We start from the raw sequence: 25,808 nt of genomic DNA on the forward strand, positions 1-25,808 counted from the left end.
AAAACAAACAGCTGACGAGGCAGCAACTTAAAAGAACAAAAAAACCAAACAACGGTGGGCAGAACAACAAGGAGACAAGGTACGGAGCATGGCAGCTAACGGCAAACAAAAAACAATGAACCAGCGACTAGTGGAAGAAATGACCGGGTATTTGAGTGCTGAGGGTAACGAGGGAAGTGGAAACAGGTGAGTGGAGATGATTACGGACAGGTGGAGATGGGCGTGGCAAGAAGGGCAAAAGAGTGACGGAGGAGGAGTGAATACTGAGCAGGAACACAAACAGGAAAAACCCAAACTGAAAACACTAAAAAAAACCCAGAGAAACCATAAAGAAAACAAAACAGAAACAAAAAAATCCAATTCCTCACAATTACAGCATTAAAAAACAGCTTGGATTTTCTGAAGTGCTTTTTTGAGGAGTTTTCAGTTATCTGTATCTTACTTTCAATAGAGATCTCTGAATATTATAAGTCAAATATCATAAGTTTTATTAGAAGATAAAACTGCTAGTTTGAGTGAATTCAGTTTCCAGGCAGTTTTGATATTTAAAAAAAATCAGTTCTCAAAAATTTCATAGCAGTTCATCCAAATTTATTGTTATAAACCTTTAAAGCACCATCTTTTTTGCATTAGGCAGTTATTTGCATAGAGGTATATGGTTATTTAAATGAAGACTACAGTTCTTTACATGTAATAATACAGATCAAAGCTTTTTAAACATATTATATGAAACATATTATTTATTTTTCACTGCCTTACTGTTGCATCAGACCGGTATTTGCTTTGTTACATTTGAAATTCTGCAAAATAAGTGCCACTTGGACCTTTAATGGTAACAGTCCATGGACCAACTTAGTCTTCAGTGTGAGCAATTGGAATCTTCTATGTCTAATGCAAAAATGATGGTGGCGTGAAGGTTTGCAAAATAGTGTTTGCATGAATTGTTAAGAGACCTTTGAGCTTGGAGTTTTAGGCTTCGCAAACCTAGCTGTCTTTATGCAGCCCTGTGATGAACTTGCGACCTGTCCAGGGTGTACGCCACCTCTTGCACAATGACCTAGTGAGATAGGCAACAGCTTGCCATGACCTGGAAAGGAAAAAGGGGATAAAAAGATGGATGGATGGATGGATGGATGGATGGATGGACAATTCTCTGAGCAAGTTCTATTGAAGGTATAGATTATTGATAACTCCACAAAACTTCACTTTAACAAAATGCAAACTATTCCTTTAATCCAGTTGTAGATTTTAAACATGCAGTACAACGACAATGTAAGAAAAGCCAATATGTTTTTTGGGTTTTTTTTGTCTGCTTGTTTAGAGTCACATTCCCGTTCACACATGAAAATTTGATGTGGCTTTTAACACATATTAATAGAGCTGAAACACATTTACTGTAAATAGACTGGAGCACAGAGACAATCCAAGAATACATCATCTTTCTGTCCCTATTAAAATGTAGGTTTGACATGATTGTGCAATGAAACAATGCAAAGACAACTTAAGAAAGCAATTTGGTTTGTGAATCAATAAGAAATCAATCTAAATATTTTGGTAAAATTGATGTCATTTTAGTTTAGATCTTGTCTAAAGTTTAAAGATAATTTTTTCCAGTTTGAAGCAAGCTCAATATTCCAGGAGCCATGGCTGACATGACTAAAGAATACTGGTTACAAATGCAGGATTAAAGACTTATATTGTTCCCTGTTTGGACCTTTTTCAAATGAAACCTGTAAAACTGGGGGTGAATTGTATCTACTTTGCCTATTTATTCATGAAAGAAAATCCTGCACTTTTACTTCCTATTTTCCTCCTCATAGCTGAAAAAACCCCTAATGTTCTGTTGTTTTTGTTGATGATGTTCAATTAATCATGAGAGGCCAAGTGCAAGATCCATGTCCAGCCTTGTTGATGCAGGGCTCAGCCACAATCCTCTTTGAATACACACACAGCAGCACATGCAAACACACACTTGTGCAGCATAGGAGCAGCAGCACTGAAAAGATCACTGGTTTCCCCCTGTTATGCAAATGCATCAAAACGCTTGAGTGAGAATTATATATGAATCCAATGAGGCTTTTTCTCTTTTTTAGAAATGCTTAGCCGCAAGTAGTGAGAGCTCTCAATGGCAAGTGTCCGCTTCACTCCCTGGCCATGCGTATTATTCAGCTTGACGAGACGCAAACTGACATAAGCACCCGGGCTCACTTTCACCCACTGGCAATCCGATTATATGGCCAACACGGCCTCAATGCTGCAGGGCCAACAGGCAGTGAAGTCCGTCAAGCATCCCCTCCTCCACCCAAGCCCCTTCTTTCTCCATTCATACCACCTTCTTCGTCATCGTCATTCTCAACGCCGTGCAACAATCCCTCCAAAATATACATACACACACTTCCTCAGGCCTCAGGCCATAGAAAACAACAAACCCTCAGGTCAGACCTCTCGAATAACAACCTCTACCACAACATAACTTTACTGAAAGATAAAAAGTACACTTTTTAGGCTTGTAAAGCATTTTACCAGCACAACAAAATTAAGCAAGCTTTTCTAGTTTCATGACATGTTTATAGCTAGAAAAAATACGTGAACAAGCTTTTATTAATTATTTTTTTCTTCTCATGAGAGTCTATACAGATCTGCAGAGAACAACAACGGTACAAGGCAGCCCTTTTATACTGCCTGTTCACTCTTAAATCATTAGATATCAGCACCAATATCTATATCAAACAAGTGCTGCGGGTCAGCTCCACGAGGGGAGTCACCACTAATGTCACAATGGGGCTCCTAATTTAAACTGGTGTTGACAACCACATAGCCTGGCCTTCTTCTCCGTGCTGCGCAGTGACGCTTGGGTCCTCAGACGGGGCACCCGCTGAAGCAGTGGGTGTTTACATGACGCTATCCGAAAAGACTGCCAGGTGCTAATGGAGGGGTGGGAGTGGGTGGCGTTGTGAAAGCCGCCCTAGTAAATTGCCCCAGATCCGTGAAGCTAATGTAGAGATTAGATTAAACTTGCTGAGAGATACATTAACAATTGATTAACACTGAGCCACTGTGACAAATTGTATATACTTCTGAAGGAGTGTGTGCAGCCCTGGGTAGTATGTGTGTGTGTCGCGGGGGGTGGGGGGTGGAGGGGGTCTTAAACACTATCAGGGCTAGATTATTGAGGAGTTTAGTGAAACTACTTATTTCACACCTGACTCTCAGTCTTTTTAAGCTGCAGATGCTTTGGCTGAAGTCAGACTTGAATGAATTTGAATGATGTCAGGTAAAGTTTAACTGACCCAGTGGAGGATATCCCACCTGCTCGTGTCCGGCCCCTCCAAAACAAGGATCTGGAGGACGACTGTGTTTCCTTTGCACCCCTGTGTTTGTCTGGTATTAATGAGCAATTAACTTTGCATACAAGGTCACGGACAATAGTACTGGTTGTCAGATTATGCTAATGTAGTTGGCTGTAGCCGTACTGCAAGAGGACAGGGGATCGCTGTGAATAGAAGGGGTTGTGGCCTTTATCCAAGATTAGAAAATGATATGCAAACTGTACCAACATGCACTTTAAGAGGATTAGGACACCACTCGACATCCATACTGCTAATAAATGAGCAGTAAAAAATAAAAAATAAAATAAGGGAGGGAAGCTTCCCTGTCTGGATTAAAAAGAGCAGTTCTGTCCAGAAATTTGTGAAGCTGAACAAGGAAGCAGTGGGTTTAAAGTTAGAAAAGTGAAATGCGTGATTTTAGTAAAGTGATTTTTATGAGTTGTAAAACTGAGGAGGGGAGGGTGAAGATTAGATGAAAACCTGCTGACAAAAGACCAACTGAAAGAATTCAGTATGGGGTGAGTCAGACAAGAAAAGAGCCTGGGGTGAAACTAAGAAGTTGAACTCCCATGACCAAGTGAGCAGGAACAGGTGCAGCCGATAGTTCATACAGAGCGCTTTGTGCACCAATATGGCTTCAGTCCATTCAGGGAAGAAGGAGGGGCCCATGTTTAATACAAAGTTAATATCGATTTAATGCTTGTCATCGTTCTTCTGAATCTTGTGGCATCACTAATTCGCTCAGTGTTGAGTGGAGCTTTTGCACCACTTGCACCAGATGCTGCAGGGACCTCGAGTGCTGCGGTGAAGCTGAGGTGAAGCTGCGGCCAAAACACCCCAAGTGGGAGCAGCAGCTGAGGTGACGGCCGGTCAGAATCTGTATCCAATGAAATAGATGTTTGGTTAACTGCACATGGCAGGAGCAAGAACCTACTGCAGCTTTATCCGAAAGATGGAGAAACTGTGGTGTTCCAGTGTGAGGCTGAAGCCAGGAATAATCTCACAAATATTATGCAACAATGGCATAGAGGTGCAGGCTGTAGCTGTTTCTGTTACATTCGTCTGTGTTCTTTATTGTAACTATATGTAGCTGAAGCTGATCTGAGTTCAGTAACTTTTTATGTGTCATCATTTTTATGTATATCTAATCAAAATCCATTCATTTTGTAACTAATCTCTGTGAAAACCATGATAGATTTCTCTTTATATTTGTTTTTGTCCACATCTAACATGGTTCTACCTTTGTAGAGACTATTAATCTCTTATATCACAACATTTTTGTGTAAAGGTAAATATTTTTTTACTTACAAGCCCAATTCTGGAAAAGATGAAACATTGTGTAAAATGAAGAATGCTATGATCTGTAAATGACATAAACCTATATTTTACTCACAATGGAACATAGGAAACACAAAATGTTTAAACTGAGAAATTGTACACTTTAAAAAAAGGATCATTTAAAATTTTATGGTAGCAAGACATCTTAGAAAATGTTGACAGGACCATGTTTACCAAGGTGAAGTATCCCCTTTTTTTTGACAACAGTCTGTAAACGTCCAGAACCTGTGGAGAGCCGCTGCTGGAAGTTTTGGAGTTAATGTTGTCCCATTTTTGTCTGATGGAGGATTCTAGCTGCTCAACAGTCCTGGCTCTTCTTTGCTGGATTTTCTTTTCATGATGCACCAAATGTTTTTAATTTGTGAGAGGTCTGGACTGCAGGCAGGTCAGTTCAGCACTCGAATGCTTCTACTATGAGGCCATACTGTTGTAATGGAGACATTGTCTTGCTGAAATATGCATGGCCCCTGAAAAAGATGTTGACTGATGGAAGAATATGTTGCTCTTGAACCTGTATATATGTTTCTGCATTGATGGTGTGTTTCCAGATGTGTAAGCTGTACGTGCCATAGGCGCTAACGTACCTCCATACCATCAGAGAGGCAGGCTTGAATTGTATGCTGATAACAGGCCTGATAGTCCCTCTCCTCCTTAGTAGGGAGGACATTGCCAAAAAGAATTTCAACTATTGATTTGCCTGACTATACAAGTTTTCCACTTTGCCTCAGTTCTTTTTTAAATAAGCTTTGTCCCTCAGAGTTCACAATGATATCCAATATTGACTTTCAGCCTTGTCCTTTAAGCACAGGGATAGTTGTAGTCTTTTTATGATATTATGAACTGTGACTAATAGAATATCCAGTCTTTCCAATTTTCCACTGAGAAAAGTTATTTTGAAATTGCTCCACTATTTTTGACAGTTTTTTGCAGACTAGCAAATGTCTGCCCATCTTTACTCGAGTAATTCTGCCTCTCTGAAATGGTTGTTTTATACCCTGTACTTTTTACCAACCTGTTGCCAATTAACCTAATGAGTTGCAAAATGCTCCTCCAGCGATTTATTTGTGTTACTTGCGTCGCCCCTGTCTCATTTTGCTCAGGTGGACTGCAACCATAAACTTCAAAATTACTTTGTTTTTTCCATTAAAAAATTTAGTTTTTTTTTTTGTTTAAACTGTGTTTCATTGTGAATAAAATGGGGGTTTATGAGATTAGCAAATTGTTGCATTTTGTTTTTATTTAAGTTCTAGGCTACACATCTCAACTCTTTCCAGAATTAGGTGATGCATTTTAACATAACACACTGAAATGTGTGCTGAGATCATTCTAGCCTATAGGTCAGACAATGTGAAATGGAAATGTTTAGCACACTGGTAATGTGCCAGAAAAAGGCCAATCGGCGGGATGTTTTTTTTTTTTTTGTTAACCAAACCAATCCATTTGCCAAACCCCGCAGGAGCTGGGTGCGGGCTGAATGGCTGCGGCGGGGCTGAGCTGGGTGGACTGGTGACCGGTGTCACACACAAGGCTGCAACCAGCAGCGCAATCTGTTCCTCCCGGTGAAGTGAAAGGACGGGGAGTTCCCTTCCCTTGATGCGCCCACGTCACTGATAAATAATGAGGGAATAATAAACAGTCAACCACCTGTCGGAGCCGCGGCACAATGAGACGGTCCATTCAGAGGCTCTCATGCATGGATAACATATTTACTCAGTCCCCTTTCACTTAACGAAGCAGAAAGAGAGCCAAGACAATGGTTAAGTTCATCTGGTTAGTAAACTGGTTTCGGGCACTGGTGGAAGTCTTGAACAATCCTGCAAATTTCGGACTAAAAAAAAAAACAACAACAACAAAAAATAATAATATTACAATGAGCTGCTTCAGAACCATCCCTCCCAAGTTCAGAGGTAAATGGGAAAGAAAATGCTCAGGGTTAAATTCCTGGGCTGAATGTCATTTTTCGAGTCCGAGTAGTAAAATTACGCACATAATAATAATAATAATAATAATAATAATAATAATAATAATAATAATAATAATAATAACACCTGGCTGGAGCTGTTTTATGATTATGACGGTTTCACCTTTATAATCCTGCTGGCATGTCTACAGCCTCAGTGAAAGATGATCCTTATGGGGATATTATCGGTATGAATATTAGGAAAAGTAAATATATACATCAATATTATTAATTGATCATTTAAAATGATTTGCTCTGCGCATCAGTTACAATCAGGCTGAATAATAATAATTTCTGTCTGACCTGGTGATAAAGACGCTCGGATTCTCATATGATTGTCATGTGAAAGTGATGACCAACAAGGGGATTGATGTTTGTTTTTTTAAATGGTGATACTTTAAAGACGTCTTTAACTGAGCCGCAGCCAGCTGTTTTTGTTCTTCTTTTTCCTCGGCCTGGTAAAGGAGCTGGNGGGGGGGGGGGGGACGTGGCAAGCTTGCAAAGCTCGTAGAAATTAGTCTCGGTCAGCCAGAGCAGCCCCTGCTTCCTGCTAACCATCTGCTTACCGCTCACAAAGGGAGGGGGGATTTCGGGCAGCCGAGTAAAGGAATATAGGCTCATAAAAAATAATAAAAAAAAAGCTTTGAAGGTCTCGTTACTCATTGAAGGTGTCGCTGCGTCCCTGCGCGCGGAAAGGCGACGCGCTTCTGATGGCCGCTGACTCCGAGGAGCCGAGGAGCATTTCACGGAGGCGTTCCCGTTTAATGATCGGACTGCGGCCACATTCATATTAGTCTGATGGAGGAGTTTATTGCTTTATTTACATGATCCAATGTCGCAAAACAAGCGGTTTACGTCAAGCAGGAACTTCATGAATAAAGCACACAGGCTTAATCAAAAATACCAATTTAAATAAAGTCATAATGTTCATCTGTATTTAAATGTATATATTTGTTGCTCATTGAGATTGTTGTTATGAAAGATTTATTTTGTAAAAGCAATTAACTTACAGGCCGCAACATTAGAACAGAAAATAAATTAAAAACATTTAAGTTTTTTTTTCTATAGGCTTTTTAAAATTAGTTCTTCTTGTTCAAATTGCGGTTTAAACACGCATCAGTTTGACTTTCTCTCTCTCCGTCTCTCTCTCTCTCTCTCTCTCTCTCTCTCCCCCCACCCTTCACTTTTTCGGCTCCGTAACGCGTTTTCACCTGATTACTCTGCTTTAACGGGTTTTATTGGGGGGCAAAGCTGACAGAACACGACTATCAGGCTCCAAGCTGCTGTAATAAGAGTTTTATGTGGGGGTCTCAGTGTCCGCTCTGCGTTTTAAATCAAATCACAGATGCACTTTTATTCACTCGGTTAAAACAGCAGAACAAAACAGTCTATAGAAATAAAGCTCTTTTTTTATTATTCTTTTTGAAGGCGACGGTGGGACAGAGGAGAAAGGCTGGGGGCTAAAGGAGGAGGAAGGGGGGGGGTCCCTCGCAGCTGAGGGTGACAGTTAGTTCATGGTTAACAGGATCAGGAGTGCACGGTGCGGGCCGCACACTTTCTCCATGTGCGCTCCGAGCTGCGGCTGTGCGCAAAGAGAGTGATATTTAACACATCTGTTAAAGCGTTTTGATAGCAGAAATCCCTTTAAGACATTATTCCATGACGAAGGCCAGATTGAGTGTTGAGAATCCCATGAAACCCTAAAACTCATTTACATGCGAGCTTCTGCGGGGCCCGTGGAGGATTTGTTGGTTCGTCGGTTTTACCTGCGTGTTCACTTTCAAAGTAGTTTTTGCTTTTATTTGTTTTTCTAAGAATCGTTCCGGGATAGCGCAAAAAAAAGAAGTTCAGCATATATTAAAATATATTTTAAAATCATGCTTGAGAGCAGTAATTAAAAGAAATCGCTTAAAAGTTTTACTATGACGCTTAAATGTAAAGCTCATTCATTAGGCGGTTTGCTTTCACCAAAGACAACAAATTGGAAGAAAAGTGATCAACATGCAAAACTGATGACTGGGTCTCTTTTGTGTTCTTTACATTGTCTGCTGCTTGCTTATGAAGTCTAATGCAATCATAAATTGCGTCCTCCGGCCAATCAGCGGGCCGGGGGATGCAGCATGAAAGCGACCCATGTGGAGAACTTTGCAGAGCTCCATTGTTGAAAAGAGCCGGGGGTGGGGGGCAGGTTACTATAAAACTCTTCTCCCCAGAGTGAGGCAGCCAGAGCAGTTAGCAGTTATACACACGACTGACGCCCTCTCAGCTGACGCACGGAAATATTTCAGTTTTTTTCCCCCCCTTTTCTTAAAGCTGGGACAATGATGATCCCAAGTGTCCTCGCGCCTCCTGCCCTCTACCCGGGGCTGTACCGGCCCGCCGCCTCTCTGCCGCTGCATCAGACTCTACCCGCCGCCTTCCAGAGCCACTCCAGCTTCCTGGTGGAGGACCTGCTGCGGATAAGTCGGCCCGCCACGTTCATAAACCGAACAGTCCCGCTGGCCAGCGCCTCCCTGCCCCCCGTCACCACCACCTTGTCCTTCAGCGGAGCGCCCGGCGGGGGCGCGGCGGCCACCTCCGCGGTGACGCGCGAGTCCTGCTCGCCCAAAACCTCGGTGCCGAGCAGCAAGGATCCAAGTTTTCTCAAATTCGGAGTGAGCGCCATCCTCGCACCGTCACCCAAGACTGGTGAGTGCTGACGTCACTTTATTTGGTTTCACTGTGACCAGTTTGCTTGTTGCTTGTTTTCTCTCCTCGTCCAGGACTTACCTGAACATTTGTCATGTCCCCCCCAGCAGCATCTCCTCCGCCTGCAGTCCACAGCCTGCAGTCCAAGACCTTCCCCGTCCCCTGCTTTGACGGAACCTTTCACCCCATATTCAGAACACCTTATTTACCAGGTGGGTGCAGCTCTGATGGCCTCCATCTTCACGGTCTTTGGAATTCTGTCTGAGCTAATTGCATTTAAATGTAAACCACTGCCACTCCTGTCATATATTTTAACTGAAATACAAGAAGAAAGGGGCCAAATAGCCAGAAAAGAAGAAATCACTGTCTTATTAATGGGGACCGCTGGCTCTGGCCCCTGCCAGGGCCATCCCACCCACCCCCTAATTAACCAATTATCCCAAATCGTCACGCTCTAAATTTGAGGCGGGGTAGCGAGTTATAGTCCCCCTGCTTCCCATTGGGGGCGTTTTGGCATTTCCCCGGCCCTCCGTTTTTCCCACAGGGCCTGGGGAGGGAGGGGGACCACCGGGCCGCTCTGACGGCAACAAAGCCCCCCAGCACCGTGACCAATGTGGTCAGCTCCCACCGGGTGAACCACCCACACACCCAGGAGAGTGACTTTTACCAGGCGGGCCAAAGGCGTGAACCAGTCATGCACTAATTTCCCTATTAGGCGCTATTGAGAGTTTTCAATATTCTCACAAGACCACATAGTGCGTCGTTGTTCCTGATTCCGCTGCGGCCACAGAGCAGCTACAGTGACCAGGAAGTCCAGTCAGCACACCGCAGGGAGGTGAGGCGTCCTGCTCCGTGGGGCCCAAAAGTAAACTGTCACAGTCCCACCTGGGAAAAGACTGTTTCCCCTCCGCGTCCTGCATGGCCTGTAGGATATGGATACCACTGACACCCCCCTCCTCCTCCCCGACTCCCCAATCTCTGTTCTGTGCCCTAAACGTTCCTGTATTCTCTAACCAAGCCAATGAACGAGTTGAAATAAAGAATAATCCCTTAGAAAAGTCTATAAAGTCGCTAGTCCGGGCTTTCATTCACACAAATCATAATGGGGATGGAGTCTTTTCATGAGCTCAGCTGAAAGCCTCAACAAAACAACTCCAGCGTCCTGAATAGCTTTTCGTGTTCATTTAATGAAAATGATTTGAGGGCAAGGAGGGGGGGGGGGGGGGGAATGCCCCATTCCCCTCTCCTGCTCACTCCCCCCGCCGGGCATCAGTATTCTGGTATGCAGTTGTGTTTAGTTTGAAAGTGTAAATCTCCTTTTGTTGCAGTAATATATGGCCTTCGCCGCCTGTCCAGAGTCTTTTCTGCGTTAGTTCATTACTACACAATTACCGTTCACGGTTTATTAACTCCTCTGTCCGCCCTCACAGGGTTCCTTTAAGGGCTCGCTACCTCTTTACCATACCAATGCGGCTGAGGACCGGCCAATGTGCTAATTAGTCACCTCGTGCCATTTCACTCAAAACTGAGACGTTATTGCTCAGTTTAAAATGAGAAAACTCTATATCTAAGCGGCTTTAAAGCCCATGCAGTTTTGGCTTAAATCGTTGTCTCGTTACTTTGGATATTATTGATTTAAAAAAAATAATTCTCAACTTTGTTTGCTTGGCAGCATCTTCCTCCGTTGTCCCCATCCCCGGGACTTTCTCGTGGCCTCTGGCCGCCAGAGGAAAGCCCCGCAGAGGGATGCTAAGGAGGGCGGTGTTCTCCGACGTGCAGCGCAAAGCCTTGGAGAAAATGTTCCAAAAACAGAAATACATCAGCAAGCCCGACCGGAAGAAACTGGCCTCTAAGCTGGGCCTCAAAGACTCACAGGTAAAACTCCTTCCATCGTTCTCTAAATGCCACATCTGTCGTGCGTAATTTGTGCGTAAAGGCACCGTTGCGCGTTCAGTCGCGCCCCACTCAGAACCCTTCCACTCACCGTCCTCTCCCCCGCCTGCAGGTGAAAATCTGGTTTCAGAACCGGCGGATGAAGTGGAGGAACTCCAAGGAACGAGAGCTGCTGTCATCCGGTGGATGTCGGGAACAGACGCTTCCCACCAAAGCCAACCCACACCCGGACCTCAGCGACGTGGGCAAGAAGTCCTCCGCCGAGGACGACGAGGAGGAGGAAGAGGAGTTCGGAAGAGAGAGGATGAGGGCGACGGGGTGTAGCATTTCTTCCCCTTCTCTTTCCAGTAAGCACTCGGATTTCTCAGAGTCAGACGACGAAGAAATAACAGTATCATAATTTATTTTTTTTCTTTCCTTTTAAAAAGAATCTAGATTTATTATCTGCACGTTGTTTTCACGTGACTGTGATCAGATTTTGTAAAAAAGCTGCTCTCTGATACAAGAACGCACTAAAGTCCCAACCTAAAATATTAAAAAATAATAAAAATACAAAAAAAAAAAAAGGTTTGTAGCCTCATGGTGCTGTGCGCTGGGCGGGTTCTTCTTCAGAGACACAGTTTGCTGTTTTGCACAGCTTTGCTCAAATGTACAGTATTTTGTACAAGTTTGTATGGAAATTTAATGCCAAGAATATTAAGTTGATTTAGCCTCAATATCGAAAAAGCTGTTTATGAAAAAAAGTAGTTATCTCTTTAATTTATATGGATTTGTTTTATAAGTATTATGTGCTGTATAAATGTATATCTCAACTTTTTGTACAAACACCAAATAAAATGTAAAAAAAATTCTAGTGAAGTATGTGTGGTTGTTTTAACATATTAACAGTGAAGAAAATTCAGTCATAAATAATAAATTTATTGAATCACAATAACTTAAGACTAGTACAGTGATATCAGATTCAATTCTCCGAGCCCTGGATGGACAGACACATTACAAACCGCATCATTTCCTCTGATGTCAAGAGACTTTACACAAAATACCTCATATTCAAGTATTGTACCAAATCGGCTAGAAAAAGTCATAAAAATCCTGCAAGACAATCAAACAATTTACAGTTATGTTACATATAAAAAAATGTACATGGCTATGAAAGCTAAACATTCGTTGAGTTTGTGAGTAACAAATGAACAGATCAGTCAAATGCTTCAAACAACATTCACACCTCCTGGAGCAGGCTTTCCACAGACGGACAGAATCACTCTTTGTGCTTGAAAAGGCCGAAGCAGGAGAGCGTCGAAGAAACAAAAACACGCGCGGATGACGAATTTGGTGCCATGCAAAACATATTTAAACCTTGCTGAAAACTGCACATTCAGCTTGAACTTTTAGACCAGAATGAAGGTTGCATAGGATCAGTGAGGAAAAACATTGAAAGCAAAGGACCACTTTTCTCTGGCTTTAAACATCTACCTGCCCTTTTCTGACGAAAGGCTCGAAGGCTTAAAGAAAAGAAGGAGTACCTTAACTTTAAAGTTACATAAATGTCAAACCACTTTCATTATCATTTAATCACATGTACCTTTATAACTCTGAATTATATTATTAACAAAGCAGCTTTAAAATTAGTTTCCACTGAACTGGTTCAACGTGTTATAACCTTTGTTCACACAATCAAAATATAAGTGTAGCAAAGCAGAAATAAAAGATGAGATATAAAAGCAACATCTTTTACTTTCCTCACCCAGTTAACCCACAAAAGGGTTCTGATTTCAAGCACCAAAACACATCTAAGTTTTTTTTTTTCTTTTCTTTCTTTTCCCCCCTCATTCAAGCAGTTCAAAATATTTACAGTCTTCTTAACATCGGGTCACTCATGCAAAAGAAAAAAGAAAGACAAAGAAAACAAAAGCACCGCTTCTCATTCACATCTTTTCAACCCGGCGGCACGGGTGATTGATATGAGAGGTCATCGGCGGTCCTCGACCACTGCGGTGGCTTCGAGGAGAGCCGACTCTGAGCCCTGTTACGCTTACAGCCATATAAACGAATTATCAGCTAATGCACATAATCTGGTAGAAAAGAGTAAGGCAATGGTTGTTAGATTAAGTCCAGCACCAAAAGGAGAATTGTGCTACAACAGCCTGCGTGGGCCAAAAAGATCTCTTAATGAGTCAAAGACAGTGGAAGTTTGTAGAGACGTTGTTTGGTAAATTTTATGAAAAGGTTGAAAGGATAAACTTCACCAAAGTGAATGCTAATCTATCAATCAGTACCATTTCCTTCATATAAAGCTTTATTAGGTAGATTTTGTTCTTATTTAAAATTAGTTTTACATGTACTTTTCCAAAATAGATCTGATGTGTTTGTTTTTACGTGAACATACACATATCCCATGTCAGAAAACTTGTGTTAAGTTCTAAGTTAATAACAAGCTTTGTAGTATCATTAGGTGTGATTTCCATTGTGAGAGCTAGTTAAACCAGATCACCCAAAGATAATCTGGATATGCTAAACCTCCTTCGCAGTGAAGACCTCAGGAGGCATTTGCTGAACCTGAAAGTACCAGGTTGAGTAATTTATCAGCTCATGAAATAAAAGGTATATAAAAGCGATCTCACCCACAAGTATTAAGCCCACAGTTTGATTTCTACAGCCCGAGGTCACAACAAATGCCATTTCAGGGCACCTAATGTTAAACGTGAACAGGAAAACCCAGAGGTTATGTAAAAACTATGGCAACTGAGTACTCATTAGTTAGAGCTGTTGGAATTTCATCACAAAATATGGTGGCAGTTTTGCTACAATATACAAACAGAAACTCAGCTTTTGTCTAAATATCCTTCAGATGTAACTGGTAGGAACTTGGACCAGTCTATTAACTGAAAAATGTTGACTTTGACACGTTTGCCGATTTTAGAATCGTACACGGATGTTTTTGGAAATGACAACTGATCGCTGATGGCCCCAAACATTCACTTTAGCTCAGTTTATCCACAGACAGTCAGGCAAACTGAGCTGTGAAGGTTGGATGTTCATCCATCCACTCATCCATCCTGTAGCAGGTGGTTGCTCGTGTTTACTGATGCACCAGAAAACGTGACTGTGTCGCCACCTGCAGGCCGCTATGAAGCCCTGCAGCTGTGCAGAAAGGAGAACTTCATGCTGAGGTGATGGACTCTGCAGCTCATTGGAGGATGAAAAACACCTGGCTGGTGTTTAAGTAAACCAATGACTGGTGATGATGCCTCACCAACATGGACAGGCTGTGTGCTTCTATTGTCTGTCTGAAATAGACGTTAGGTTCCCGATAAAGGAGCCACGGGCCACAGTGGTGAAGGAAATAAAAGGCAGTGCTCTAGAAACTTTTGTTACTCTCTTACTGAAATGCAGTTTTTTTTTCTTCCTAAATATTTGGGTTACCTGCACCCAAATCAAGGTGGCTACATATTGTGGCCAAAAAATTGTATGTTCAAAATTCTCACCATGAAAACTGTTTAAAATGTTCTTTAAAAAAAAAATGTTTTGAAAGTATCACAAAGTTGACTCGAGTGACGAGTCCAAGATGTCGTCATGGTGACTGTTGCTGTTGGAGTCGCTGTCATAGCTCTGTGGGCTCGATGACGTCGCCGCTTCTTTCAGGCGCATCAGCATATTCATCTGTTGGCAGAAACGAGTGTGAGAAGGTTTTACAACTCTGAGGAGGTGTGCGCTGAGCTTACAATGCAATGTAACAAATCTGTTTCACTGCTTCAGTGTTAAATTAGCATTTCCCGGGGAGGGTGTGTTTGTTTGACTCACCAGTGGGTCTGCGTCACTGTCACTCTGAGGCAGCTCCTTCCTGGCCCCTTCTCTTGGTGCGGAGTAGCCATCGAAGCCCACGTCCTCAGGGCGGAGCTGCAGCAGGGGGGGCCAGTCACCTGGGGGTGGAAATGATGACCAGGGGTAGGTGTCAATCACCCAGGCTGCTGGATCCTCCCATGCTGCCCTGCGGCCGTACAGCTGCAGAGAAAAAAAAAAAAGTCAGAACGTGCCTTGGTTTTATCTAAGAGAATTTGAAATAAACATCTAAAATGTTGCCTTAAAATTAGTCTCCATTTACTTTTTTAATGCATACAAACTAGGCTGAGATGTGTATATGGTAAAGGTAAAAATTACAGATAAGAAGAAAACAGAAAAGTAGTTATCAATAAAAGAAAACTGTCTCTAAATATCCTCCTATCATTAAAATACAACTGCAGTATTGGGTTGCTGCAAAAGAATATTATGTCTGAACAGAAAAAAACTTTTTTTTTTGTTTTTATGAAATCAACAACTATAAGAAAACAAAAACCTTTCGTTTAGACAGATCTTGTGCTGTTGCACTTGATTTAAGTGGGAAAAAATGAGCGACTAAAATCAGAATAATCAACTTTTTAAGTAGCTGTTAGTTTTCAAGTAAATTTATTAGAAGCGTCAGAAAAAGGGCAGTTTCTTCTTTGACCTCTGTCTTTTCAGCTCCCCCTTCCCCTCACTGATAACCTGCACGTTACGAAATATGTCACATCAAAATACAAACCAACTAGAAGCACTCTGAGAGTGCAAACCTTCGCCAAGGCCATAAGATCAATAAAATATTGTAAGATCCGGCTCACCGCTAAAATTGAATCACTTGTTTTTTGTGACAACCCCAAATTCAAATCTTCAAATAAATCTACCAACTATGTGCTTTTGTTACCTGCAGTCCCTCGCGTACAGCCTCAAGCATGTAGGGGATGATGGAGTAATTCCAGAGATCGGTGAACCAAACCCTGGATCCCTCCACGTCCATGGGACATGACAGAAAGAGACGAGGTCCTGCATGTTACAGAGCCAAGAGGTAAAAAAAAAAAAGTCTTATTTTGCAAATATGTTTTGTGAAGGTTTAAAATTTCTCTTCTCTGGTGTAACGTTTCCTCACCGATGGTGACATCGGAGGAGCTGTGGGTCTCCAGGAATCGGTTGAGGTGGTGCCAAACCCGTGGCACCCAGTCAATGATCTTTACCAGCTCCGTGCTGCGAGTTCGGCTGCCAATCTCCATCTCAATCAGCTTCCTCCTCAGGTAGCGGCCGAGGAATCCTTTTACCGGCTCCATGTGGTTGGCACATAGAACCCACCTTTTTGGAGAACATACAGGTCTCTCAGTGTTGAAAATCAAAAAATAAAAAAAAGAGAAGTATTCCCATATAAGAAGCTGTTTGAAGTGGGAGAAGGTGGTCAGTAGGAGTTTACCTGAAGTTGTGGTGAAGCTGCAGATTAGGGGCTGATGAAGTGGCTTGGCTCATGGTGCCGATAATGTAAGGGCTAAAAAAATGAGAAAAACAGAACTCTTGAAGCAACACGAGGACCTTAAATCACTGAACATATTGCATAAAAATGTAAAATTTAAAAAGTTACTGACTGGACTCTTGTTTACATTTAGAAAGTGTGTAACTCTGAATAATACAGTATGTTGGTGGAGCTTGCCAGTCACACACAGCAGGGTAAGCATAACTAAATCAAAGGCAACTGGACTTTTTTGTGTTTCTCCAAAAGGTTTTGGTTTTTATCCAAGGAGCATTCTCAGTTCAAAGCCAAAAGGCATCAACAACATTATTCCTGCTAAAACACTGCACCTTTTAGTTTTGAACTGAAACGAAATTCTCATATGATAAATGAAATGTCTCTGAAAAACAAGAGAAGTTCAGTTGCCTTTGATTCAGTTTGCTATGACTTTTTAATTGATTAAAAAGGTAAGTTTGAGTCAAAAAGTCTATAATGTACATAAGAAAATACATATTTTTCATTTTCATTTTTTATAAAAAAAATAATGATAAATGCATTCATCTAAATTTATTTGAAAAAGTGTATTTTTACACTTTAGACTTTATTATCCCCAGAGTGGAAATTTTCATAGCCCGGTAACAATTTAACAAATGCAATCGCATTAAGCTATTGGGAGAGAAATGCATGTTATAGCCTTATTGGTTAGTTCTGCTAAATTGGGTTTGGGAAGACCTATAATCCTAAAGGTTGCATTGGTAATACGAGTTACTTTAAACCAGTTTGAAACAGTGTTTCTGAGAGACGTTGCAGAAGGACGTGTGTGAACTGACCAGTGCTGGTAGTTACAGTTGAAAAGCCCATTGAAGATCTCTCCCAGGGAGCTGACGTGATGGAGGTTGTCCAGAATGACCACCAGAGGGCTCTCTTCTCCTGACACCCCGCTGCACTGCTGCGCCAGACCTGACAAGTACTGCCGGAGCTCCTGGAGACACAGATGGTGTTTCATTTACCTTCAAACTGGTTAAACACCACAGTCTCCTTCATAAAGCTGACACGATCAGTTCTTCAAAGACACTATCCTTAAATATTTACTGTAACCAGAACAGTGTAGTTTTACAAAAATTACATTTGAATCCAATTATACTGAACAGGAATGTTTCAGGACTTAAAAAAACACATTTTAAGGTAGATGAAAGCAAACAGATTACAGAAGCTGTGTGTATTTACTTTGCTGGACTTGTGGTCCACGTTGAAAGTGACAACAGCATTTGGGGTCAAGGGTCGGCCCTCGAGCTGCAGCAAGTGTTGAGACAGCTGATTGGCCAGGTAGGTCTTTCCTGTACCGCTCGGGCCTGAGAGGATGACCCGTCTGTGCTCCTTAAGCAGGGAGATGTAGCGCTGCAGCATCGGCTTCGGGATCAAGGTGTCAAACACCAGAGAGTCCACGTTTTCACTGTTTGCACCTAGACACAAACAAACATTTTGTATTTTTTTAAATCATGTAATGAGTTTACAAATGCCCTGAGGTCTGTTTTAAGTTTTTGGTAATAGCCCTGTCCCAATCAACTAATCAATGTGCCGTTTGATATCTGTTAACGGGACTTAAACGTAAGTTTTAACATAATTATGTTGAATATGTTGAATAAATTTAAAGTTGAAAAAAGATACTTTACGTGTTCATCCAATAGTCCAAAATTTAAAGAACCAAAATCACCAGTAAATCGGTTTTCTGATCAGCAAAAGATGCAGAAAAGGTCACTCGATTCACTGAGTTTCATTCTAAAATGCTTGTCTAAATCTGAACAGTCCAGTTATCTGCAGCGTTGACATGCGGAGGCTCTCGTACCTTTCAGCTGGATGTTGATGGTGTTGTCTCCCACCAGGTAGCCGCAGGGCAGCAGTTCGGGCGTGCTGGCGGTGCTGGGGCTGCTGGGCCGATGGATTTCTCCAATGTTGTAACCCTGCACGCTGTCTGTGCTCAGACCCAGGTGGCTCACCGGGTCCACGTGAGTAATGTACTCCTGCAACAGATACAGCTTGAGTTTTAAAAAGCTTCTGAAACGAATGCAAGCCTGTTCCTCCCTGTAACGTTTAAGAAACGTTTAACGTTTTAGTAATTTTAATGATAGTAAATTAAATGAGACGCAGTATATTATAGCTCATTTTGTGTTGCATTTGTTTACCTTGAAAAGGCGTCGGACCACTCCATCCAACACGTCCCACTTAGTTTTACCACTCACACCAATGCAACCGATCAGAAAGTGACGAAGCTGGCCCTCCTGTAAAAGAAAACAACAGGTTTTGGAAACTGAAACACCCACGTATACAACACCACACTTTCCAATAAAATACGCTGGACCTACCTCCTCCCACTTGCCGTCCTCATCCAGACTAACAACAATCTTCACGTGTCGCCCCTCCTTCCTCATCCCGCCTTCTCCACCCGTGTCGTCCAGCAGCATGTCTGACAGGAAAACAAACCATTCGTCACCATTTCGCTCTTTCCTATGTAATGTTTGAAAAAGAAAATGTTAAATTCAGAGGCTTGCCTGGAGACACATTTTGTAAAGAGCTGATACTGCACAGTGAAAGTGAGAGATCTGTGCTGTAACTTACAGAACTAAAGTCACAGGAGGGACTAGAGCAGGGGTGGCAAACCCAGTGATGCAAGGGGACCAAAATTAAAAATTTGATCCTAGCCAAGGGCCATTCACGATCAATATTTTTAAAAAATTACATAAATTAACCTTGGTTGTAGATGTATTATGTCAAATCATTCATAAAGAAATATCAATGACCTTTTCCCAGTTACAGATTATACAGAATTTAGAGCAAGCATACTTTAATGAACACAGACAAATAGATCAAACTTCAAAAAGCACATCATTAGCAGTCATTTCTTACGCCTCACTCAGCTTTTAAGTGAATTTTTTAACATTAAAACAGATTTTTTTTAAAAAGCCATCAACAAAACCTGATCATACATAAAAATAAAACTATATGTTGTTGGCTTCTAAGTCACAGTCAAGAAAAAACTTTATCAATTAAGCTCAGTTTGTTTTTTAAGCAAAATAAGAATCAGAGACTTGATCTGTCCCAGACTAGAGGGCCCGACCTGATGAAATCTAAACGTTCTCTTGGGGGCCAGATGAAATATTACAGAGGGCCGGATCTGGCCCGCGGGCCTTGAGTTTGACACGTGTGGACTACAGGAACTGATGATGAAGAGTTGAGTTTTAAGCTCATTTTTCCACTTTAAAGTTTTATAAACATTCATTAGGAAACATCTGAGACTTTTTGAGACACTACAGTGGCGGTCAGAGTAACGTTCTCATATTCTTGACTTAACTTGACTTAACTTGATTGGTTTATACAGTACTCTGCAAGTGATTTTAAATAGTTATGTTTTCCATCCAAAGAGTCAGGTTTTTTTTAAATGTTTTTCAAAGTTTTAAAAAAAAAATTGTGTTGGTTTTCCAGTTTAGTCCTTGTACCGATCGTTTAATGACTGCATACTATGCAGAGTGTGGCTAAAAATAAGGAAAGTGAATACGTGGATGATAGAGGAGGAAGTGTCAGGCTTAATTAAAAGCCATGCACTTAAACAGCCATTCAGGTGTTTCTAAGCATTGGTAAGAATGCTAACAAGTTTGTACAAAACATTTGAGTCATGCCAGTTGATTATTTTGTGTTCGTCACATTCATGACACGGGCGTTATTCTGATGGGACCTGTTGTGTCTTACCCAGGCTGGTAGACTCGCTGGTGGTGAGGTTGAGGCTGTGCTGAGACAGTCCCGGGCCGGGCCCTGGAGTGTGGCTCTGTGTGTGAGGGGGAGGTGAACACGAGATAGACACCTGGGAGCCGGTCCTGCTGCCCTGACTCTCCACCTTCAGACGATCATTCTCTGCTTTCAGCTTCTCAATCTCCACCTGTCAAACACACAAGCAGCTCAGGTCAGTCATAAAACATGTTTAGATCACTTCTCCTTGCACTTGGTACTTAAATTATATTATATTCCTCCAAGGCAACTAGAATATCTGTCCTAAAGTGTCTACTAGTTCCTGGAATTCCTTCCCTCTTGTTTACGCGACATCAAGCCAGAAATCAAAGTTTCAGCTGAAGATGATTTCTATTCATCTGATTCTCTATTATCTACAATCTGAGACTGATGTGAAACTCTCTTCTGTGTTGTCAGGCTTTTGCACACCTGCATGCGGTTCATGGCCTCTCGGAGCTGGTCCAGCTGATGTGCAGAGCTGAGAGCCTCCAGGCGGATATCAGTCAGCTTCATCTCCTTCTCTCTGAGTTCACTGCGCAGCTGCATCACCGTCTCTGCCTCGCTGTCCAAACACTCAGACAGCCTGGGCACACAAAGGCAGGAACAAAACAACTCAGAGACTTCCTTTGAGAGTTTACAGGTTGGTGGGCTGGGACCATTAAAGGAGGTGTATTACAGCAGAAACTCACAGTGTGTTGGAGTGTGTGTTTCTGAGCAGGTGGCTGGTGGCTGAAGTGCCATTGTGTGGCAGTTTGGGAGAGGATGGCAGCGATGAGTCTGTCATCTCCTCGATGTCTGAATGAGAGGAGGCCGATTTGGGAGATTTCTTCTTGGTGAACGCTTGTTTGAAAGAGCTTCGCAACTGCAAAACAAAAAAAAAGACAAAGACGATGGTAAGAAAGGAATGCTAAAAGTGATGCTAAAGGTGGCTGAGAGGAAAAGGAAGAAGGTGTGCCGGGCAAGTGTCAAAAAACTGCTGCAGAAAAAGTGAAGGGAGAAAGGGAATTATGGGTAGACTGTCTTATGACGAACTTGGAGCTTCAGCTCTTCGCACAAACAAGTGCAATGTGTTTGGTTTATTTTTAGCCCATGTGCCCCTTTTTTATATTATTTGTAAAGTTTGTCTGTTTATCTTTGAAAAAGAGAGCAAGTCTGCACATTTGGTCCAAATCAACCTTATAATTTCAAAATTAACTTGTTCTCATAGAACAGCTAAAGAAAATTGTCTCAGCACACAAGTATATTCAGACTTTACTATTTATATATTTAAAAAGTTAAAAGTATAGCAAAATTAACGACCAAATTTACTTAATGGTTTAGCTATTTGTCTTTCTTTCTTTTCCACTTCAAGCAACTATGAAACATCTGTAAGAAAAAAATGATTACTTTAGTAAAATAACGTTTAGCACAAAAAAGATTTTTGTGAGATTTTGATTGTTGGTAAATGATCATAAAGCTAGTGAAAATGCAGCACACTCAGCAAAATAGGCATTTTTGAATCAAAGTTTAAAATACATATGAAGCAGGTTTGTGCAACACCATTATTCAGTAAAATCTTTGACCTTTCCCACACTTTCTTAAATTGTTTTCTTCATAAGGCACAATTGTTTTGTCCATAAAAAATCTTGCATTATTTAGGTAAGACCCATCAAAATCTTTCTCAGCAGCTTTTAGATGGCAATTTTCTTAAAGCTGTTCTTCGGCGAGCAAGCTCAAGTGTCATAAGAGCAGTTTTCAGGGAAGCAGTGTTGGAAAGGAAAGACACTACGGTGGCAGATAAAACAGTGGAAGGGGAAGAAAAAAACTGAGGTTAGTAACCTATAACAGGTGCAGGGGTGGGGTTAGACTTCTTTTGGTTCTTTCATTTCACACAGCTTACCACTCTTACCTCATAGACCTGCCATAGGAAGTGAAGCAAAGGAAGACAGGGAGACAAAACAGCACATGTTCATATGGGCTTGGGTGTGTTAATGTGTTACAGAGGGACAAGGATTAAACTAGAGGCCCCTACGAGTCTAGAGCTGATTTGACTTCCAGGCAGCTGTGAGGTAATTCTACAACCCAACCACCATGAAATGAAGGATCTTTGATATATTAGATACTATCCAACTAATACAGCCCCTATACACTCCACATTACGCACACAATGTGCGAGCAGCGCCTGCAGGAAGAAGCCTCCTGTGGGGTTTCATCTACAGGAACACTGACAGCTGGGTGTACATCCAAATACATTTACACACGAGGGTCAATATTTGTGTTCTTTGTGTTACTTGAGCAGAGCTCCTTTTTCAGTATGACACAGTGATATGAAACTACCAAACACAAGGGAATGACAGCTTTAGTCTAAAAGAAAGAAAAAGTTGCATACATCATCATCTAAGACTTGTCCTCTGGTGCATGAAAATGTCTTCTAATAACATAAGAAAAGTTAATGTGTTGAGGTAAAGTATGTGTTTTTTTATGTTTATTAGTAAAAAGAAGAGCTACCCTAAGGACTAGATACTTTCTAGCAGGCATTGATTTGGTTACTTTGCAAAAATGTACATGACAATTAAACCCAGTTTTTGTCTGAATAAATTCAACTTTTTGATCTGCAAAAAACCAAATCAAATCTGTCATTTGTTTTCTACAAGCTAGTGGAACAAAGTCCTTGGTGTTCACCTTATCGCCTGTAAAAGCTGGCTAAATGGGAGAAATGCAAATATGTGACACCGACAGATAAAATTGTTCAGAGGAAATGAAAAATGTAAACATCCTGACTTGCTGCTTGTTCGTACGCCAGCACGCAGATTTAAATGTATAGTGCTACAGTTTTCAGCCCCTTACCCAGTTCTTTTTGTTCTTCTTCTTGTTTTTGGCATCAGCGTCCATGTTGGAGCCCACACTGGAGTGGCTGGTTGCGCTGGCGACACTGCTGACGCTGTCGGAGGAGTGCTGCCGCCTGATGCGCAGGTCTGGCTGCTGATTCTGAGGCTGCTGATTCTGCTGCTGCTGCTGAAGAGCGCTGTTACTGCCATCTTAGAACAGACAGGGTAGATAAGTTATTGAAGTGCTTTTTTTAATACTAGGTTTCAGCTGTTCTGATTTCTACGGATTCCAACAGTACATTTTGACAAATCCTCCAAAACAAATAAATTTGCAGGCAGCGGTAGGATTGTTTGTTTGTACCTGCTCGGTCCCCTTTAGGCACGAGTTCAGGGGTGTTAATGACTCCGTTGATGGCAGCCTGAGCGACAGCATTCTGCTTCTTCAGCAGTTCGATGGTCTTCCTCAGTTCGTTCAGCTCGGAGTCCTTCACAGGGAACATGACAGAGTGTTAAACCTGGCCAACCAGCTGCAGATGTTTTCATTGTCCAGCATGAATTGGGCCCAGTGGATTGCTATAAGACACGAGGAGCCGTTTTCACCTTCTGTTCTGCCGTCAAAGTGAGACTCTTTAGTCTGATGGTCATGTTGCCCAGACTCTGTTCAAACGCTGCCACCAGGTGAGCCTGTGGGAAAAGAAAAAGTCCCTTACACATGTGATGCACTGTATGTTTGTAACGAGATAAGAAGCACAACAACGCGTGCGTTAAAAAACGCAAGGAAATGTAGAAGTTCCAGAATTTTATCTCCTGTCAAATAGCTGCTCAACAGGTTTTAATCAAATTTCACCTGCAAGGTTTGATATTCGATACTTAGTAAACAAATGCTAAAATCCCAACAAAGAGAGTCCCCCCCCAAAAAAAAAAAAAAAAAAAAAAACCTGTAAGAGCTGTTCTCAGTGAGAAGAAGCAAACCTGGATTAACTCTTACTTTCGCCCTCTGATGGCTGTTTGAGGAAGGACTGACGTTTAAGTTGAACCAGTTCTTTGTGTCGTTAACTGCAGGAATACGGCTAACTTATGGTGTGCACAAAATAAGCTGAAAGTTTGTTTGTTGACAGTGGAACTGAAGGTAATAACTAGTCCGGAGATGTCCAAATGAGTGTGACTGGAGACTGAGCAGGGTATGAGGGAAGGAAAACAATGGGAATCAGCAGCGCCCTTGACTAAAGGGACAGCCCACACCACCTGAATGGCTGAATGAGAGGAGACAGTTCAGGAGCTGTTGACATAACTGCTTCAACCTTGGGACCAAAACCCAAACATGACTTCAAAGTAGCCTTATATCAAGGAATAAACATAAGGAAACCCAAACAACTGCACAGCAGAACGTCCTGCAATATACGATCATCTGTTGTTGGTCACATTACACGTCGCTGAACTCAAACTGTTAGATAGTAAAAAAACAGTCCTATAAGCTGAAGTCATTCTTTATTTAAGGATAAACACAGTCAAAGATATTACACATTTAATCTGAAACAGTCAAGGGTTTAACTGAAATGATACAAGACAATAACATGAAATTAGATGAAAACAAACTGAACAGATAGTCAAGAACCTAAAAAAAAGAAGAAATTTAAATGATAACACACAAAAATGATTAGAAAATAATTTGATTATAAGGAGACCCTGCTCAGTGTGTTGGTTTGAACGTGCAGGTGAGACTCGACTACAGTCTGCTTGCAGAAGTGTGTGTGAACATTACTGATGAGGGGATTCATACTGTCTTATGCAGAAGATGATGTTCTTAGATTCTCCGCCTCTGTGGCGTCAAGGTGCTTTCAAAATAATTCATCATCTGTCTGTTTGTGTTATGCTATTAAATGTTTAAACAAATCTCCCAGCTTCAATCCTACCTTCTGGTTTTTTTTTTTATCAGTGTTTTTTTAATTATTATTATTTCAGCTCTTGCACCACTCCTCGTTGTATGCAGGCATCGTTTGCTGGAAATCTTCAATCTCCATCTGGGACTCGAGTATCTGCTGTAATCTAACACCTTGGCCTTCGTTCCATATCTTTAATCCACAGTAAAAACCACCAGCGTGCGCACGCTGAGGCTGCCGATTACAGGCAGAGCCTGGCGAGACTTGCGAGGCGCAGAAGGGAGGCTGACAGAAACGATCGTGTCTGGAGATGCTTTAAGAGATTTTTCTGCAGGTTATGCCAGTTGCAAAATTATACCTTTCGAGATTAAAGATCTCCACCGCTTGAAAAACATTCAAGTGCGTGACAGACACAAAATGTACAAGCATATGCTTTTATTTATTTTTTTTAAACCAGAGTCTGACTCTAGTAAAAACGAGACTGCTGAATTGTATGGTTTGTTTGGTTCATCTATTTTGGATTAACAAAAGAAGGGTCTAAGAGGTGAAACAGATATATTTAATACAGTAAATTGTCTACACTAGTGGCATAATGATATAAATCGTGGCATGTCAAGTACAGGAAGGATGTGGTGTACATGTTTTGAATGCTTTGTGAGAATCTCGCAGTCCAACAAAGTGCATGTTTACTTACATTGGCACTCAGTTGTGTCGTGAGGGCAGAAACCTTTTCCTGGGAGGCATCCAGCTCCCGGCGCAGCTTTCGGATCTGTATGCGCAAGTAACAAAAAAAAAAAACCACATCAAAAACCCAAACGCATAAAGACTGTCTGTCAGAGCACGCAATGC

General features: G+C 41.7%; 2 protein-coding genes across 13 annotated transcripts in view; one reads left to right on the forward strand and one right to left on the reverse strand.

Annotated features, from left to right (window-relative positions):
- Positions 1-8,864: 8,864 nt before the first annotated feature.
- dbx1a (developing brain homeobox 1a) lies at positions 8,865-11,727 on the forward strand. Of its 2 annotated transcripts, none has more exons than XM_017426736.3 (4): positions 8,865-9,315; positions 9,423-9,527; positions 10,988-11,190; positions 11,321-11,727. In XM_017426736.3, exons 1-4 carry the CDS (start codon positions 8,949-8,951, stop codon positions 11,606-11,608), a joined length of 963 nt encoding a protein of 320 aa, XP_017282225.1. In that variant the 5' UTR covers positions 8,865-8,948; the 3' UTR covers positions 11,609-11,727. The 2 variants fall into 2 exon arrangements, with proteins under 2 accessions (XP_017282225.1, XP_017282226.1); XM_017426737.3 differs by having other exon boundaries at positions 9,426-9,527.
- Positions 11,728-12,105: 378 nt separating this feature from the next.
- The window catches only part of nav2a (neuron navigator 2a), a 228,525-nt gene continuing 214,822 nt past the window's right edge, over positions 12,106-25,808 (reverse strand). For all 11 annotated transcript variants that reach the window (XM_037980061.1, XM_037980062.1, XM_017426754.3 and 8 more), the window contains 17 exons: positions 25,654-25,728; positions 23,680-23,763; positions 23,441-23,564; positions 23,099-23,289; positions 20,962-21,134; positions 20,702-20,855; positions 20,237-20,423; positions 18,856-18,956; positions 18,676-18,771; positions 18,339-18,513; positions 17,720-17,955; positions 17,323-17,474; positions 16,460-16,531; positions 16,148-16,344; positions 15,926-16,044; positions 15,010-15,210; positions 12,106-14,868 (listed from right to left, as the gene is read on the reverse strand). In XM_037980061.1, the coding sequence (XP_037835989.1) occupies positions 14,743-14,868; positions 15,010-15,210; positions 15,926-16,044; positions 16,148-16,344; positions 16,460-16,531; positions 17,323-17,474; positions 17,720-17,955; positions 18,339-18,513; positions 18,676-18,771; positions 18,856-18,956; positions 20,237-20,423; positions 20,702-20,855; positions 20,962-21,134; positions 23,099-23,289; positions 23,441-23,564; positions 23,680-23,763; positions 25,654-25,728 (2,463 nt within the window). In that variant the 3' untranslated portion in view covers positions 12,106-14,742. The remainder of the gene's footprint in view (positions 14,869-15,009; positions 15,211-15,925; positions 16,045-16,147; positions 16,345-16,459; positions 16,532-17,322; positions 17,475-17,719; positions 17,956-18,338; positions 18,514-18,675; positions 18,772-18,855; positions 18,957-20,236; positions 20,424-20,701; positions 20,856-20,961; positions 21,135-23,098; positions 23,290-23,440; positions 23,565-23,679; positions 23,764-25,653; positions 25,729-25,808) is intronic.

Source organism: Kryptolebias marmoratus, linkage group LG15 (genome assembly GCF_001649575.2).
Source record: "Kryptolebias marmoratus isolate JLee-2015 linkage group LG15, ASM164957v2, whole genome shotgun sequence".
Classification (NCBI taxonomy): Eukaryota; Metazoa; Chordata; class Actinopteri; order Cyprinodontiformes; family Rivulidae; genus Kryptolebias; species Kryptolebias marmoratus.